Consider the following 16870-nt stretch of genomic DNA (forward strand, 5'->3'; position numbering starts at 1 on the left):
GCCTTTGGATTCTTCTAGAATTTTTATGGTTTCCTGTCGTACATTTAAGTCCTTTATCCATTTTGAATTTATTTTTGTGTATGGTGTAAGTTGGTGGTCTAGTTTCATTTTCTTGCATATATCTGTCCAATTTTCCCAACACCATTTATTGAAGAGACTATCTTGGCTCCATTGTATGTTCTTGCCTTTAGGAGGTTTTCAATTATGGATTTAATGATTTTAATAATCAAAGACCCATTCAAATATTCTTTTACTCTGGAGTCAGTTTTTATAAATTGTATTTTTCTAAGAATTTTTTATTACATTTAAAGTTTCAAAGTTATTGATGTACAGTTATTCATAAATAATACCCTTTTATCTTTTAATGTCTGTAGTGGTGTTGTCCTTTTTTTCATCCTTGGTTATATGCTCTCATTCTCCCTCTCTCTCTTTCAGCATTTAATCAGCATTGCCAGGGGTTTATTAGCATTATTATTAAATGTTTTCAAAGAAACAACTTTTGTTTTAGAATTTGAAATTTGTGTATCTTTTTGATGATTTGAGCCTTTTGTTGTTAATCCTCACCTGAGGATATTTCTTCCATGGCTCTTCAGAAAGAGTATAAGGGAGTGAGAGAGGAAGAGAGAAAGAAACATCGATGTGAGAGGGACACATTGACTGGTTGCCTCCAGCACACAACAAGGGGTGGAAGCAGACTCTCAACCCTTCAGTGCACAGGCCAATGCTTTAACCACTCAGAAACACTGACCCGGGCAATTTGAGCCATTTAACCTTATAAAATATGTATGCCTACTAATAATTTTATTATAAATTCTACTTTGTGTGATATTAATACATCTATACCAGCTTTTTGTTTATTTGTTTTTAGTGTTTATATGGTATACTTTTTCCACACTTGAACATAAACCTTGCTATATTCTTACATTTTAGATATATATCTCTTCTAAGTAGCCTATATTTTAATACAGTCTGACATATTTGCTTCGAACTTGAGGGATTTTTTTTCATTCTTTTACTTTCAACCTACTTGTACCTTTGAATCTAAATTGTCTCCTATAGACAACACATAGTAGTAACATTTTTTTATTAATTCAATCTGACAATCCCAATAAGAGAATATTATTACAAATTTATGTCAATATATTTGAAAATCTAAATAAAGTGGATGCTTTTCTATAAGAAATATATGCAGCCCTATGTTCATAGCAGCACAATTCACCATAGGTAAGATTTGGAAACAGCCTAAGTGCCCATCAACAGATGAATGGATTAAAAAACTGTGATACATTTATACAATAGAATACTAGGCAGCTGTAAAAAAAAAAAAAAAAGAAAGAAAGAACTCTTACCATTTGCAACAGCATGGATGGACCTGGAGAGCATTATACTAAGTGAAATAAGCCAGTCAGAGAAAGATAAATACCACATGATCTCACTCATACGTGGAATCTAACAAACAACGTAAACTGATGAACAAAAATAGATTCAGAGACATAGAAGCACCTGATTTCTTAGGATATATTCCTAGAAGTGGGATCACCGGGTCAAACGGGCGTTCCATGACTTTCTGTAGCCCTTTTAGCTGTGCTAAGCCCCGCCTAGCCGTGTATATTTGTTTACTCTCCCGGTGACTGGTGAATGCATGCTTTTACTAGACCTACTCAGTATATATTTAAAATTACAGTAATACATATAGAAAACTTTTCTTTGAAATTAAACTTTTCATACAGACTGAGTTTTAATGACACAAATATGTCTACATAAATAAAACCAGGTAAACTAATTTGTCAACTTTTTAAAAAATATTTTTATTGATTTCAGAGAGAGGAAGGGAGAGGGAGAGAGAGATTGAAACATCAGTGATAAGAGAGAATCATTGATTGGCTGCCTCCTGCACGCTGCCTACTGGGGATCGAGCCCATAACCCAGGCATGTGCCCTTGACTGGAATCAAACCCAGGACCCCCCAGTCCACAGGCTTATGCTCTATCCATTAGCCAAACTGGATAGGGCTAATTTGTCAACTTTTTAACAACACATTTGGAAAACCTACTTTATTATATAACAGATTTTCGGCTTTAACAGACTCCCCCTCACTTGAATTAATCAATTATATCAAGGTTTTACTCTATTTCCTCTATATTGGCTGCAGACAGAAAATATAACTTTTAAAATATACCATTTATAATAGAATACTTTGCTTATTTTAAATAAGATACTTAGAAATAGCCTAACAAAGATGTTTATGGTGAAATTATAAAATGTTATTTAAAAGCACATGAAAGAGGACCTAAATAAATGGTGACATGTGTCATATTCCTGGCTAGGAGACAATATCACAAAGATCTCAAATTCCCCAACTTAATCTATATTTTAATACAATTTCAGTAAAATGCTCAACAGGATTATTCATGGAACTTGATAAGCTGACCCTACCATGTCCGTGGAATAGAAAAGGAAAATGAATAGCCAAGACAGTTTTCAAGAACAACAAGCTAGAGTCACTCTCTGAGGCAGCAAGACTTAACTGTAAAGTCAGAGTGGTCAAGACAATGTGGTCTACTAGGAATAGAATGAAATGGCTAGTGTGAGATCCACACATGTATGGGAAAACAGTTATAGATGAAGATGGACTATTTAATAAATTTGGTTATCTATTAATAAAATTGGTTATCTATACAGAAAAGGAGAAAGCATATTTCTACCTCATATGGAGTACAAAAATATATTACAGATTCATGGGTTATTATGAAAAACAAAATTTTACAACTTTTAGAACAGAGGAGAATTTTTTTATGACCCATAATATAGAAGAATATTTTAAACAAGATGCAAAAACAAACAAACAAAAAAAACATAGAGGAAAACTTTATAAAATTATTATAAATTAAAAATAAAAAATCAGAAAAAAAATTATAAATTTGGCCACATTGAAAATTAAAACTTAGATTCATCAAAACACACCATAAATAAAGTTAAAGACAAGCAAGCCACAGACTGGAAGGTCTTGTGATGCATATAACTGAAAAAGATTAATATGAAAAATATAGACAGAATCCTACAAACAAACAAGACAAATAGCCCATGAGACAAGAATATGAACATGCAAGTCAACAGAAGATGAAATAAAAATCTCAACACATTAGTCATTTTAAAACAAAATTAAAACAGCAGTGAAATATTTTATACCCATCACATGAGCAACATATTTTTTTAATTCACTAATAGAATTAAAAAATCTAAACACATAGAAACAGGGAATGCAAAAGTGGTTTCCAGGAGAGAAATAGGAAGAAGTTGGTAAAAGGGTACAAACCTTCAATTTTAAGGTGAATTAGGTCTGAGGATCTGATGTGACACATGGTGACTATAGTGATAATACGGTGTTGCAAGGGGCCGGGGATGGGGCCAGACATGTGGGCTTGAATCCATGGGTGTTGGGTTCTCTTGCCTCTCTGCCCCAGGTGTGCCACTGGGGAGGCGTGGCAGGACATTATGCTGGCCTGCATGCCAGGGAAGAAGTGCGCCCCGGAGTCTGAGCCCCACAACAGCACGGAAGGGGAGGCGCCCTGTGGCAGCAGCTTCGCCGTCTTCTACTTCATCAGCTTCTACATGCTCTGTGCCTTCCTGGTAAGCTGGAGTTGGACTAAATAGCCACAGGGAATGAGCGAGCAGGTCGGGTGGGGCAGCTTGACCCTGCCATCTCCAAAGCTCATGGCAAGGGCGACCCCGCCGAAGAGCTGCCGTGGAAAGATTGAGTTGGCAGGAATGTCCAACCACACTGAGACAAGGACAAAAAGCCTGAGCCAGAGTGACCGCAGCCGGCATCTCTCTTGTCCATTCTTGGCTTTTGTCATGGTGGCATTGTCCCAGAGGACAGGGAGATGCCTGTGGAGACCTAGAAGCAACTTAGACATTTTTGACCCTTTGATTGGAGAAGGAGGGAAAGGTGGCAGATAAAGTTGCCCTCTCTTCTTGGCAGCCCTGCCCAGCAGCCTAGGAGGGAAGCTGTTCAGCCCACATGTGGGTTCAGCACACACAATTCTGAGGGGAGCTGTGTTATGATCATATCCAAGAGGCCCAAGTTTCAGGGACTGGTGGTGTAAATGGTGACATATGGCTGGTCTTTAGAAATGTCGGTTTCTGCCATGCTGGCAAAGTGGATTCAAGTGGAAGTGTGTAAGAAGGTCCTCTTAGGCAACTCATCATACTCTCTGTTCTCTGCAGATTATCAACCTCTTTGTAGCTGTCATCATGGACAACTTTGACTACCTGACAAGGGACTGGTCAATCCTTGGTCCCCACCATTTGGACGAATTTAAAAGAATCTGGGCAGAGTATGACCCTGAGGCCAAGTAAGTTCCCAGGCGGAAATTCTGATTCCCGAAGCCAAGAGGGAGGGTTGCACAACCATACCTATAGGAGAGGGTCTAGATGGGTTAGTGTGGGGTGCGTCCACTGGAAACACTGAATTGTACCAGGCATCAGGGTCCAGGGTCAAGGACCAGCAGTAGGAAGCCAGGCACTTTGATTAAGTCGTGAATATATCTGCAATTTGCAGTTGAATGGAAAGATAGAAGATCCTAGGGTTTGGAATAACTGGTAGATATTCAAGTTAGGATGAATAGGACCAGGTACATCTCAACTCCTTTCCTGCCTCAGTCCAAGGATACCTTTTTTAATCAATCACGTTTGGTTAACACTCAATAAATACCTTTTGGTCAGGTGGTTAGTTGACTGAAGCAGCAAGTACATGTTGAGAATTTCATGGCACTGCTAAATCCTTCCATTTTGAACATACACCACTGGATGGCTCACTAAAACCTAAACATGTATATATTGGTTTTGGAGTTTTACCATGCAGTTCTGTAGCTCTGCACTGAGTTTGACCAATAGGACTCCAGCTATGGAGAGTCCCTACTATAGGTGGGCCCCCACCTCTCAGGAACATGAGTCCTGGCCCGCTGGCTAAGACCATGGCTCCTGGCTGGCCTTTCCCTCCTCCTCTTCCTCTCCTAGGGGTCGTATCAAACACCTGGATGTGGTGACCCTGCTCCGGCGGATTCAGCCCCCACTGGGCTTTGGGAAGCTGTGCCCTCACCGAGTGGCTTGCAAAGTAAGAGACAACCTGGGTTCATGGGGAAAAAAGAGAAAATGTGGGAGGCAAGATGCCTGTTTGTCTTGTAACCTTGGTCAGGCCAGTGCTTTAAGGGAGTGAAGACAGTGTGTTATGTGCCTAAAGAAATGAGCCTGAGCCAGGTTATATTTTAAGGTTCCTTCCAGCAATAAGTTCTCAGCCTCTATAAAGGAAAAGCGAAGTGAATGCCTCATGTCCCAGTGAGTCCTTGCCAACTCCTGAGTAAAGGCCCTTGTTCAGAGCACACTGTGCCACCTAGGCAACCTCACAGACTCCCATCTAGGAGGGTGGATTAGGGTGCTCTCCTAGGATCACAGGGCCAATAGAAGGTCCATGCATCAGCTTTAGGGATCCACGAAGCCCCAAAATTGTATATGAAGTCACTGAGACACAAATTATACCAGGGAGAGAATCATCATGCTCATCAGATTCCTAAGTGAGTCCACGATGTTTAGGACAGACATCCTAGGTTCTGTTAGACCTGACTTCTTGCCTATGTGGCCCTTGCATGACCCTGAGAGTGAGCGCTCCCTTAAGTCGTGTGCCCTCTCTTGCCTCACTGTAATCCCAACCATGTAGCCCAGCACTTGCTGAAGAGTCTTGTTTCCACTCTCTGTCCTCTTTCTTTAATTCTCATGATCACCCTTCTGAATTCCATGTTGGAATGGTGACGGGTTGAAAAGGGGTTGGGGGGCAGTGACGTCAGAGAACTGTACAGAGGAAGAAACACAAGTAGAAAAATTCAGCTCTGTGGATAACCCACTCATGGAAAATGGAGAATTGACAGAATATAGAACCTTCTACTTGTGCTCTGTTTTACTCAGGTTTTCCTCACTTGTACCTCCACTTCATTCCCCCCCAAAAAAAAGATTTTAGAAGATTTCCCAGGGTGTAAAAGATGAAACAAAGAGCACAAATTAAACGTCAGGGAAAGCATAGTGGGAAACAAGAGTGGCGATGAGTGAGGTTGCAGTTCCATCGGGGCCTCCAGATGGGCCTGCACAGGCTGCGATTGAGCTGGCACTTCCCAGAGACCGCTGGAAAAGTCACTCAGAGCAATTGTAACCCTTCTTGACACCACGATTGACAGGAGGACACCATGTGATCTAACGAATAATAGCCTTGACCACATCCTGGGAGCAGATGCCAGAATGAATTTCATGGTGCCTTTTCTCACAATGACCCTGGTATATGCTGAGGGCCCCACACTGAGCACAGTGCCATGGTAGCAGTGTTGAGGGGTGGGGAAGGAGGAGAGAGGGCAACCCAATCCTGTACAGTGTCAGCAAGCCTCTGATCCAGCCTGATGTAGAGGTAGATTTTTCAATATACAGAGAAAAAGGACAGATGCATCTCCTGCAAGCATCTCCCGTTATTGTCTCTCTTATCAGGCGTTAGATGAATGTGGGCTGGCAGGTGGCTCCCAGCAAATGCCTGTGCATCGCTGGTCTCTGTTGCCAGGAGAGAGCACACCCATACTCATGAGCAACATTTGAACGGAGGAGGGGTTGGAAGCAAGGGTCTAACAGGGACAACTTCCATCCCTCCCTCACTCTGTGCAGCTGGGTGAGAGTATCCTTAGCAAAGCCAAGATTCTCCCAGAACAGGTGTAGAATACATTTCAGTGGCTCCTGCTTCTACACGCCCGCCCACTCCAGACACATGCACACATGTTTAGAGGCTCCCTCCCAGCGTCCTCCTGCCCTGGTGATTCTGTGGGTCCTTTGAGAACCGTTTGCTGTAATCACCAGCTCTGCCTCCCTTTCCCTTCAGCGTCTGGTCTCCATGAATATGCCTCTGAACAGTGATGGGACGGTCATGTTCAATGCCACCCTATTTGCCCTGGTCCGGACAGCCCTGAGGATCAAAACAGAAGGTAAGAATCACCCACAGGGCACTGGAAGAGCCACCCAGAAGACCTGGCACACCAGCTAGAGGCGGTCGGCACCTGCAGAGGCCCAGGACCTTCCTGTCCTGCGCGGAGCTGTGGCTCAGCAATAACTCACCTCGGGGTTATAAACCGGGCCTCATCCTGTTTCCTTTGCCTCTTGAATGACCTCTAGCTTATTTATTTTGAACTCTAGCTTTCCATCTTGAAGTCATAGGGTATCGTTCAAAAACCAGAAAAAGGTGAGTGTTACCTGAAGCAAGACCAAGCCTCACCTAAATGAAATTGAATTGTCTGCAAATGGGCCTCTCAAATACTCAACATTCTTTTTTAAACTAAAAAATCTGTGTGGACTCTGGATGGGTAGCCCAGCTGGCTAGAAACTTGTCTTGATATGTGAAGATTGCGGGTCCGATCCCCAGTCAGGGCACATACAAGAGTCAATAAGAGCCTGGCCGGCATGGCTCAGTGGTTGAGCATCAACCCATGAACCAGGAGGTCACAGTTTGATTCCTGGTCAGGGCACATGCTCAGGTTGCGAGCTCGATTCCCAGTGTGGGGCATGAGGGAGACAGCCGATCAATGATTCTCATCAGTGATGTTTCTCTCTCTCTCTCCCTTTCTCTCTCTCTCCCTCTCTCTCTCTCTCTCTCTCCCTCTCTCTCTTCCTCTCTCTGAAATCAATAAAAATATATATTTTTTAAAAGAATCAATCAGGGCACATACCTAGGTTGTATATTCAATCCCCATTTGGTGCGTGTGCGGGAGGAAAATGATCATGTTTCTCTTCTCTCTCTCTCTCTCTCTCTCTCTCTCTCTCTCTCTCTCTCTCTCCCTCTCCCCCCCCCCCCCGTTTTCTTATCTTTTTATCTCCCTCTCTAAAAAAATCTAAAAAATAATAAAAACATATCCTTAGGTGAGGGTTAAAAAAATGCCCTGTGTGGGGAAGGGGTCATAGTGGCAAACGGTAACTATGGTCGAAGTCATCACATACAGTGGCACAAGGGCTCAGCCAAGTCACGGGTAGGGGTTAAGATCGCACCTGTGCTCCACTAGGCAGGCCGTGCTCCCTGGGCCCGTGTCCACATGGAGGGACACCTTCTAGTTTGCACAAAAGCACCCTGCGGGCTACAGCCGCTTTGGCTGCAGTAATCGGCTGTCTGTGTAATTGATGTTTTCCTGAACCATCTGTGGAAAAGGCTATATGAAATGTACCTAAGAGTTGTATTTGCTGTAAGACCTTCTAGCCTGTTATATAGTGTTTCTCAGAGAGTGATCAAAAGACCACCTGCCTCAGATTCAACTATTAGAGTTTCTTTAAAATACTGAGTCCCACGCACCAGCCCAGATCTCCAAATCTGAGGCTCAGAGCAGGCTCGGGAATCTGCACGTTCAACCAGCCACGGTAGGATTCAGACAGGAAATGAAGTTTGAAACCCTCATCTAGAGAACAAAGAAAGCACAGAGAGGAGCAGTATGTCTTCTTTCCCTTCTCATGCTTCAGTCTGAGAGGTGCGGGCTGCCAGCCGCGCGCGTCTTGGGCGCAACGGAAGGAGCTGGGCAGGGAGAGGGAGGCCTGACTCGGATCACATCTGTGACAAGTTGTGTGTTCTCTCTGCTTAGACTTCTTCATCGTCAAATAAGAGGGTAAAACAGGCTGCTACGAGGGGAGTCACTTCAGTGAGTAACCCAGAGAGGTGCCTTCTCTCGGTTAAAGCCTTCCAGAAAATAATAGAAACATCCTAAAGGAAAGAAAACAAAAACAGGCCATCACAATACATGTCAAAAGTAATGAGCTAATCTCTAAAAAAATTAAAAATGGTTCAAGTTCTGCTGCTAAGCTACTAGTAAAAGGAAACAACGAATATACTCTCGGTAGCTAATGCAATAGCTCAATCTGAAGTGGATGTAAGTAGGCCTATTCTTCACACGGGAACAACTGAACACACATTTAATGTATGTGTATATAGCAAGGAGAAAAACTGGAAGGACATTTATTATGTTAAAATGATTCTCACTGAGTATTAGAGTGAGCGGTGATGTTTACCTTCTTCCTTTACTTCTGTTACTTTCCAAATTTCTACAATGACCATTACAGTCCAGGAGGAAAGGTTTCCTTCTCTAACGGAGAAGGTGTGATGACTGCAAGAAGGAATACTGTGCAGGACTTACAGCTTGAAGTAAATTGAGGGAACACATTTTCATTCCTTGGAGGTCTGAATAGCACTGGTGCACGGAGGCCAGAGTCCTCACTGTTGAAGATGCGCTGTCAGCGCAAACCAAGCCCCAGCTAAAGAATACCAACCACTGCTGACAGTGCCAAAGGTGCTGCTCCCAAATACCCAGGACACATGGCCAGGCTCCAGGAAATGAGCGCTCGGGGGTGGGAGAAGCCAGCCACATGGGAACTGCACTCAACAATTAAAGGAAACTTGAAACATGAAGACATTTATCTACTGCATAGCATTGTCCCTACGGCTCACAGCACTGTTTTGTATGCTTAAATTCTGTCTGGTGGGTAGATCTCCTGTTAAGTGTTCTTACCAGAATAACATGAAATTTGGGGGGGCAGGGGGATAGCTACCAAAGGGCCCACAGTGCCAGCTCAGGGGCAAACCTTTATCAGAGACAAACCATCCCCCATAGTGTTAATCTCTTAAGTCTAGAAGACAAAGGCAAGTTCTTAGAAGCCACTAGAAAGAAATGTGAGAAAGCGTCTCAACTTGTGAGGATAAAGTCTTTACCAGTCATCACCCTTTACTGTTGAGCATGGAAGGAATTGGACAGAAATTATCACCTTCAGAGAACCAGTCCCAAGCCACACAAAACTTTGGGATGCAGAAGGAAGATATGTTTAAATACTTAGATGATGTGCAACAACTGCTAGTGACGTTCCCCAGGTACACAGCTAATCATGAGAATAAACTGAGACCTGAAAAAATTTAAAAGTTCTTTTGGAAGATGGATTTGTTGCCTAAGTCCATGGTAGCAGACAGTAGCAGACCGGACAGAAATGTTTCCTCTCACAATTCAGGTGGCCAGAAACCCAAAGTCAAGGTGTCAGCGGGGGTCCCTTCCGGCTCTGACGGGGAGCTGTTCCCTGCCTCTCTCCTGGCTCCTGGTGGCTGCCTCCCTCCAGTCTCTGCCTCCATCCTCTCCTGGCCTTCTTCCCTGTGTCTCTCCACATGTCTCCTCATCTGATAAGGACACCAGTCACACTGGATTTAGGCCCCACCTGATGAGTACAAGCTCATCTTAACTAATCACATACACAAAGACTCTATTTCCAACTAAGATCATATGCCAAGGTTCCATGTGGACATGAATTTGGAGGGAGCGCTATTGAACCCACCTCATAAGGTAAGTATATTTGAGCATTGTATTAATTTGGACTCTTTCACTGCATATGTCAGAAACCACTAGCTACCTTACCCAGGAAGGGAGCATGACCACGAAGGACTCCCTCCACAACTAGAATGCCAAGACTGCCCTTTGGCTCAGGTGACGTTCTCACAGGGGATTCAGGTGTCCACCACTTTCCCTTGCCACCTCTGCTTGCTCCTGTTGGGCTTCCTTCAAAGGGAGCCTATCTGGCAGGGCCACAGAGCAGATTCTAGCGCAGGCAGCCTGACCAGCTCTGGCCGTGCCTTCTCCCTGCAGAGCAGCACTAAGCGATTCAGCACACAGACCTCACTTTATTGCTCATTGCAGATAGGGCAAGATCCTCCACCAGCAAAAGGATTAGCTCTTGCTGAAGGCTCAGCTGATGGTTACCATTTTTTAACAATATTTTTCAATTAAGGTATTTACATTATTTATACAGACACTAGAGGCCTGGTGCACAAATTCATGCATGGGTGGGGTTCCTCGGCCTGGCTGGCGATCAGGCCAATCAGGGCCGTCTCCCAATCGGGGCTATCTGGGGGGCAGGGAGCACAGGAGGTTGGCCAGCTGAGGGAGGTTGGCTGTGGAAGCTCACTGACCACCAGGGAGCAGCTACTGCATTGAGCGTCTGCCCCCTGGTGGTCAGTGTGCATCATAGCTATTGGCCAGTCATCCGGTCATCTGGTCGTAACAGTCACTTTGGCTTATATATATATTGATAATGCTATTATATAATTAATAAACTACAGTATAGTGTAAACATAATGTTTATATGCATTGGGAAACCAAAAACAATTGTGACTGGCTTAATTGCAACATTCACTTTATTGCGGTGGTCTAAAACGGAATATCATAGAGGTCTGCCAGTATTGGTTTCCTATTGCTGTATAACCAATTACCACACTTTTCTTGTCTTGAAACAACACCCAGGTATTGGCTCCCAATTTTGTAGGTCAGGAGGGGAGCCATGGGGTAGCTGAGTTCTGTGCTCAGGGCTGTACAAGGCCAACGGGATATTGGTGAGGATGTGTCCTCTCCCAGAGGCTCCAGGGAAGAACCCACTTCCAGCTCATTCAGGTTGTTGGCAGGATTCACTTCATGCAGTTGCAGGGCTGGCTCTCTGCTGGGACCACTCAGCCCCAGAGGCTGCCTCTCTCAGCTCAGCTCCCAACACGGTGTGTGCTTTCTTCCAGGCCACGCCACCATCTCTCTCACTCCTGCTCCCAGCTGGAGAGAACTCTCTACTTCCACCTTTTGACCCTCTTCACACGTTTATTTTTTGTTTGTTTTGTTTTTTATTGAGGTACAATTGACATATAACATTATAATAGCTTCAGGTATACAACTTAGTGATTTGTTATTTGTATATGCTGTAAAATGATCACCACAATAATGCTCGTTAACATTCATCACCATGTATAGTTATAATATTTTTCTTGTGATGATAACTTTTTTTAATCCTCACCTGAGGCTATGTTTATTGATGTGACAGAGAGAGAGAGAGAGAGAGAGAGAGAGAGAGAGAAACATTGATTGGTTGCCTCCCGTACGCAACCCAACCACAGACCAAACCCGCAACCTAGGTATGTGCCTTGACCGGGAATTGAACCTGCAACCTTTCGGTGTACAGGATGATGCTCCAACTAACTGAGCCACCCATCCAGGGCTTGTGATGAGAACTTTTAAGATCTACTCTCTTAGCAACTTTTAAATTGCAATACAGTACTAACTATAGTCACCAAGCTGTGCATTATATTCCCAGGACTTACTTATTTTATACTGGAAGTTTGTACCTGAGAACTCTCTACTGTTAAAGAGCTCATGTGATTAGGTTGAGCTCACCTAGATAACCTCCCCATCTCAGGGTCATATGTGCCATGTAATATAACCTACTCACAGGGTGAAATCCGTTCTGGTCACAGGCCAGGGACTGTGCAGGGGTGCATATATCAGTGGTGGTGGGAGGCAGGTTGGGGGTATCTTACATCCTGTCTCATAGCTGCAGGCCTCAGCTTTCCTCTCATATGGCAATAAGGCCATTATCCCAGAGGCCACATGGGGTGAACACCTCATTAGCCTGTTTCGCCAGTGGGGAAGGTAGATCCAGAGAATCCAGTGTCTTCAATTTCTGCCTCCAGACTGAGGCTGTGCCACCTGCTCTCCGCAGGAGACTCAGCAAAGGGCTTTGACACTGGGGAGACTGCTCTTCTTCCAATCACCCACATCTCCCTGGCAACCACGTGGCCCTGAGAAATGCCATCCAGGGAGAGCCCCTGTGCTCTCCCGCCAGATGGCTGCTGAGCTCTGTCCAGCACCAGCAGCCTTGTCAGTCCTAAGTGCTGCCCACAAGGAAAAACAGTGTGTGAGGTGAAGGGACGCCCCTGGCCGGCTGAGTAGCAGACCGAGAAGGAATGGCATTGGACAGGGCACAAGACAGGGGAGAAAGAGAGAAACAAGGGATCAGGACCATCTGTGGGGCACTCGATGCTGAGCGCACACCCCATGGGGGGGCCTCCAAGAGTCAGATGATCTTTTCAGCCTTGTGTCTGTCTCCCTCCCCTCAGGGAACCTGGAACAAGCCAATGAGGAGCTGCGGGCCATAATCAAGAAGATCTGGAAGCGGACCAGCATGAAGCTGCTGGACCAAGTGGTACCCCCCGCAGGCGGTAAGTGCTTCCCGGCCTCCGCACACTCGCCACCTGCCTGGTTCTTGAGTTGCTAGGCTTGTGGGAAACCTGCTCTCCCCGAACCCTGCCGGTGGGCTGAAAGGCCCTCCTGGTTAGAAGGGACGAGGGTGCCACACCCTCCACAAACTCAGATATAGGCTGTTGGGTTGGAGATCGAGTCCAGTCCTGCATTTCGCAGATGAAGTCAGACAAGGCCTCTCAAAGCTTGAGGTTTGGCAGAACTTCAAGGAAACTTTTAAGTTTCCCCATAAACCCCTGGCCTGATGGCTCTTGTCATAAATGGGTCCTGAGAGCGCCTTCTGGTGGGAGCTGTGTGTGTCCTTCCCAGGGCATGTTGCTCAGCCCTGTCCACCCACAGCCCCTACCTCTGTCCTGAGCCATAGGTAAAACAGCCTTCTCACACATGTAATTTCCAAAATATTAATATAATGCTTTAACAAATATAAAATGTTTTGAAATCTAATGGCTTTCAATATATAAAGTTATAACTAACTGAAGGAATGCTTGTATGCACCCACGTATAACGATTAAGTGTTTAAAGGAAGTCAGATGATTGAATATTGTCAACATCTTGTTTTTGTCATTTTGAAGTATAAAGCCTAAGTATATTTAAACAACTTTACACACGCACATATATGTACATACACCTACATGCATGCACATGCAAAGAACACATGCTGCCTGAGACAGGCAGGTCAACGTCAGCGGGGACGCAGATTCCATCGGGGCAGGTGAAGTGAAGTCTTCTGTCAACTTACACAGCAGTTATGTTCCTGGAAAATTCTGGATATATTAAAACTATGTAAAATGAAGTTAGATTCTTAGCTCGGATAACTATAAGCAGGTTGTCCCCCACATGGGTGTCCTATCATAATACTTGAAAGAGTGCGAAGCTATTATTTATTGTGCAAAACATGTCTGTCCTTAAGGGCCACATCGAGAGCCATTTAGTACCAGTAGCACCCCAAGTCACCATGTCAACTAAAAACATCCCACCAGCCTCAAAACACTTTTTAAAAGGTGACACCACCCCTGTTGAGAACCACTTCCCAGAGGGAAGGCAGGACTGGGACGAAGTGGAGTCACAGAGGTGGACAGGCGGCACCTGACGGCTTACATATAGTATTTTCTTTGCTCCTTATAACATTTCTATGATGTTTGCTCAAAGAATCAAAGTTCTTAGAAACTAAGTAGCTAGCCCAAGGCTACGCTGTGAGGGCCTAGCAGATTTGGGATTTGAACCCAGGTCTGAGGGATGCCAGAGCGCCAAGCTCTTTCCCCTGCAACACTTCCTCCCCGACTGCCCTGGACAGGGGCTCAGGGTCTTTCCTCCCAATGGCAATGAGGGGGCTGCTGTGGATTTGGCTCCTCTTTGAGGACAATTAGAAGCAGGAGAACCATCGCAAGCCCTTAGATCTGACCCAACCAGCTGACTCCCAGGCCCGTGGCCCTGTCCTTCACAGAGACCTAGGAGGTGGGGCAAAGGGGCTCCTTATAGGACATGAAATATTCTCGTTGGAGACTTCCTGGCTTCTCCATCACATGGTTCATTCCCAAGACAGGGGTCCCAGCCAACCCAATCTGTCTGGTTGAAAGAAAAACCCAAACTTACACAGGAGGAAGGTGCTCCTCCCACCACCCCTCCTGCTGGCCTTTAAGCAAAACTATGTTTGCACTTAGGGGACTGGTTGCAGCGGGTCTGAAGCTTCGGAATCAAATAGGAACAGTAGCAATGTCAGTTCAGTAAACGGAGCAAGGTGGGAAATAATTTTGACAATATGGTATTTTTCTTTAAAAAGGGGGCAATAAGAATATATTGCTCATTTACGGAAAGCATTTGCATAAAGAATCTTTGCAAAAATATTCAAGAAACTAACAAAAAGCTTATCTATTAGGAGGTAGTAACCTGGCAGATGGGAACAGTGGGAGAGAGGCTTTTCACTATATAATTTTTTATATAGTTTTGTCTTTTTGAACCATGTGAATGTACTATCTCTTCAAAATATAAATTTAAAAATTTTTAAAGTTTGGCTGCTGAAAAATAAATTAATAAAGCCCAACTGAATTCCCCTTGTTCATCTCCAATTCCCTGTTCTCTCTTTGAATGTCAGATGATGAGGTCACGGTCGGCAAGTTTTATGCTACTTTCCTGATCCAAGAGTACTTTCGGAAATTCAAGAAGCGCAAAGAGCAGGGCCTCGTGGGCAAGCCCTCCCAGAGGAACGCCTTGTCCCTACAGGTGAGGGGCCAGGGGGGCCACACCCCAAGGAAAGGCCTGGCCACCTTCCTCTGACCTCTGGCCAGGGTCCAAGTCTCTCACCAGTGGGCGGAGCCAAGTCCCTTCAGAAGGTAGATGCGCGAAGGGAACATAGTCCTTTCCCTCCGTGTTCTCTCCACACACACTGCCCGCATGGCCCTGCCTGCTCCGCGGTGCCAGGCTCTGGAGTGGGGCTGAGGTTCCCTGACAGCCCCTGCCACCTACTATGCCTTCATCTCTCCTGGGTACGAGCCTGGGTTCTTCCACTTGGAGCCAGACAGAGCGGTCCCGGAAACACCCTGGTTCACACACACAGGGTGCCTTCTGGGGGCTCCCTGCCTGGGGAGACACGCGGGTGAGTGGCTGGGCGGGGGCCCCGGGTTCACGCGTCCCTCTGGGTTCCAGGCTGGCTTGCGCACGCTGCACGACATCGGGCCCGAGATACGACGGGCCATCTCCGGAGACCTGACAGCCGAGGAGGAACTAGACAAAGCCATGAAGGAGGCTGTGTCTGCCGCCTCTGAAGACGACATCTTCAGGGTAGGCAGATGCTACAGAGCACTCTCCACCTTAATCAAGTTCAGTTGAAGCAGGAGGGTGGACTGGTGTCCTGCCAAGAAAACCCAGGGACTAAGGCCCGAGTTCTATGGCAGATTCCAGCTCTGCCTATCAGCTATTCCCTTCCCTTTTCCAAGCCCAACTCCCTCTCAAGCCAGGGCTCCCAGGACATGGCAGCTCTGAGGGCATCTCAGGCTCTAGGAGGAGGAAGAGGGACCCATTTTCCGAGGGAAATGTTTCCAAGGAGAAAGTACATTAGAAGCTGCAAAGTGATGGCCCTTGGGCCACAGCTAACATGTAGGCCCATTTAGTTCGCCAACATTTGAAAATCGGGCACATTCAAATAAAAATCTAGACTTCTGGTTTCTATTTAAAGCATGCGAAGCCCTGTCGATGTTAGGCTGTGGCCCCCATGGCAGCAGAGGGCTGGAGCCCAGTGGAAGTTGTCCCCTAGACGGGACATGTGTTCTCCAGGTCACAGAGTCCCTCCAGCCTCGCCCCTCCTCCCCTGGGCCGGAGGCTGAGCTTCAGTGTTCACAGTAGAAACAACATGACTGGAATGCTTGGCTCTTACATCCAGCTCTCTCCATTCATTTGTGGTACCTGCCTAATCCCGAAGGCATTTATCTAAGTGTTTCTCCAGTGAGGGCCAGCGCACACCTGTCCCTCTCAGCCCCGTGCCCGGGTCCCCAGGCTGTGGAAACACAGGGAGGCGAGAGGAAGTGGTCCTGCCTGTAGCTGACCTGTCATCACATCCTCATTCTCATCACTGCGAAGTGTGCGTTACTGAGTGGCCTCAGGGACACAGCAGCAGGTTCACACGGCCCTGCCCAGACCCCGCTGACCAACCTTGCCAATAGCTACCTGCCCACTTGCCCAGGACAAGGAAAGAATGCTGGGCATGAGCCCGGTTCCAGATCTGAAATCTCTAAGACACGCCACCACCTCCCTCCCCCCACC

At 45.8% G+C, this 16870-nt stretch overlaps 1 protein-coding gene across 1 annotated transcript in view; it reads left to right on the top strand.

Annotated features, from left to right (window-relative positions):
• Positions 1 to 16870, top strand: part of CACNA1C (calcium voltage-gated channel subunit alpha1 C) — a 236876-nt gene that overhangs the window by 207716 nt on the left and 12290 nt on the right. Inside the window, exons 33-39 of the mRNA XM_015564299.1 lie at positions 3464 to 3629; positions 4227 to 4354; positions 5019 to 5115; positions 6910 to 7012; positions 12973 to 13074; positions 15207 to 15334; positions 15758 to 15892. Of these exons, the coding sequence (XP_015419785.1) occupies positions 3464 to 3629; positions 4227 to 4354; positions 5019 to 5115; positions 6910 to 7012; positions 12973 to 13074; positions 15207 to 15334; positions 15758 to 15892 (859 nt within the window). The remainder of the gene's footprint in view (positions 1 to 3463; positions 3630 to 4226; positions 4355 to 5018; positions 5116 to 6909; positions 7013 to 12972; positions 13075 to 15206; positions 15335 to 15757; positions 15893 to 16870) is intronic.

Source organism: Myotis davidii, unplaced genomic scaffold (genome assembly GCF_000327345.1).
Source record: "Myotis davidii unplaced genomic scaffold, ASM32734v1 scaffold1031, whole genome shotgun sequence".
NCBI classification, from domain to species: domain Eukaryota; kingdom Metazoa; phylum Chordata; class Mammalia; order Chiroptera; family Vespertilionidae; genus Myotis; species Myotis davidii.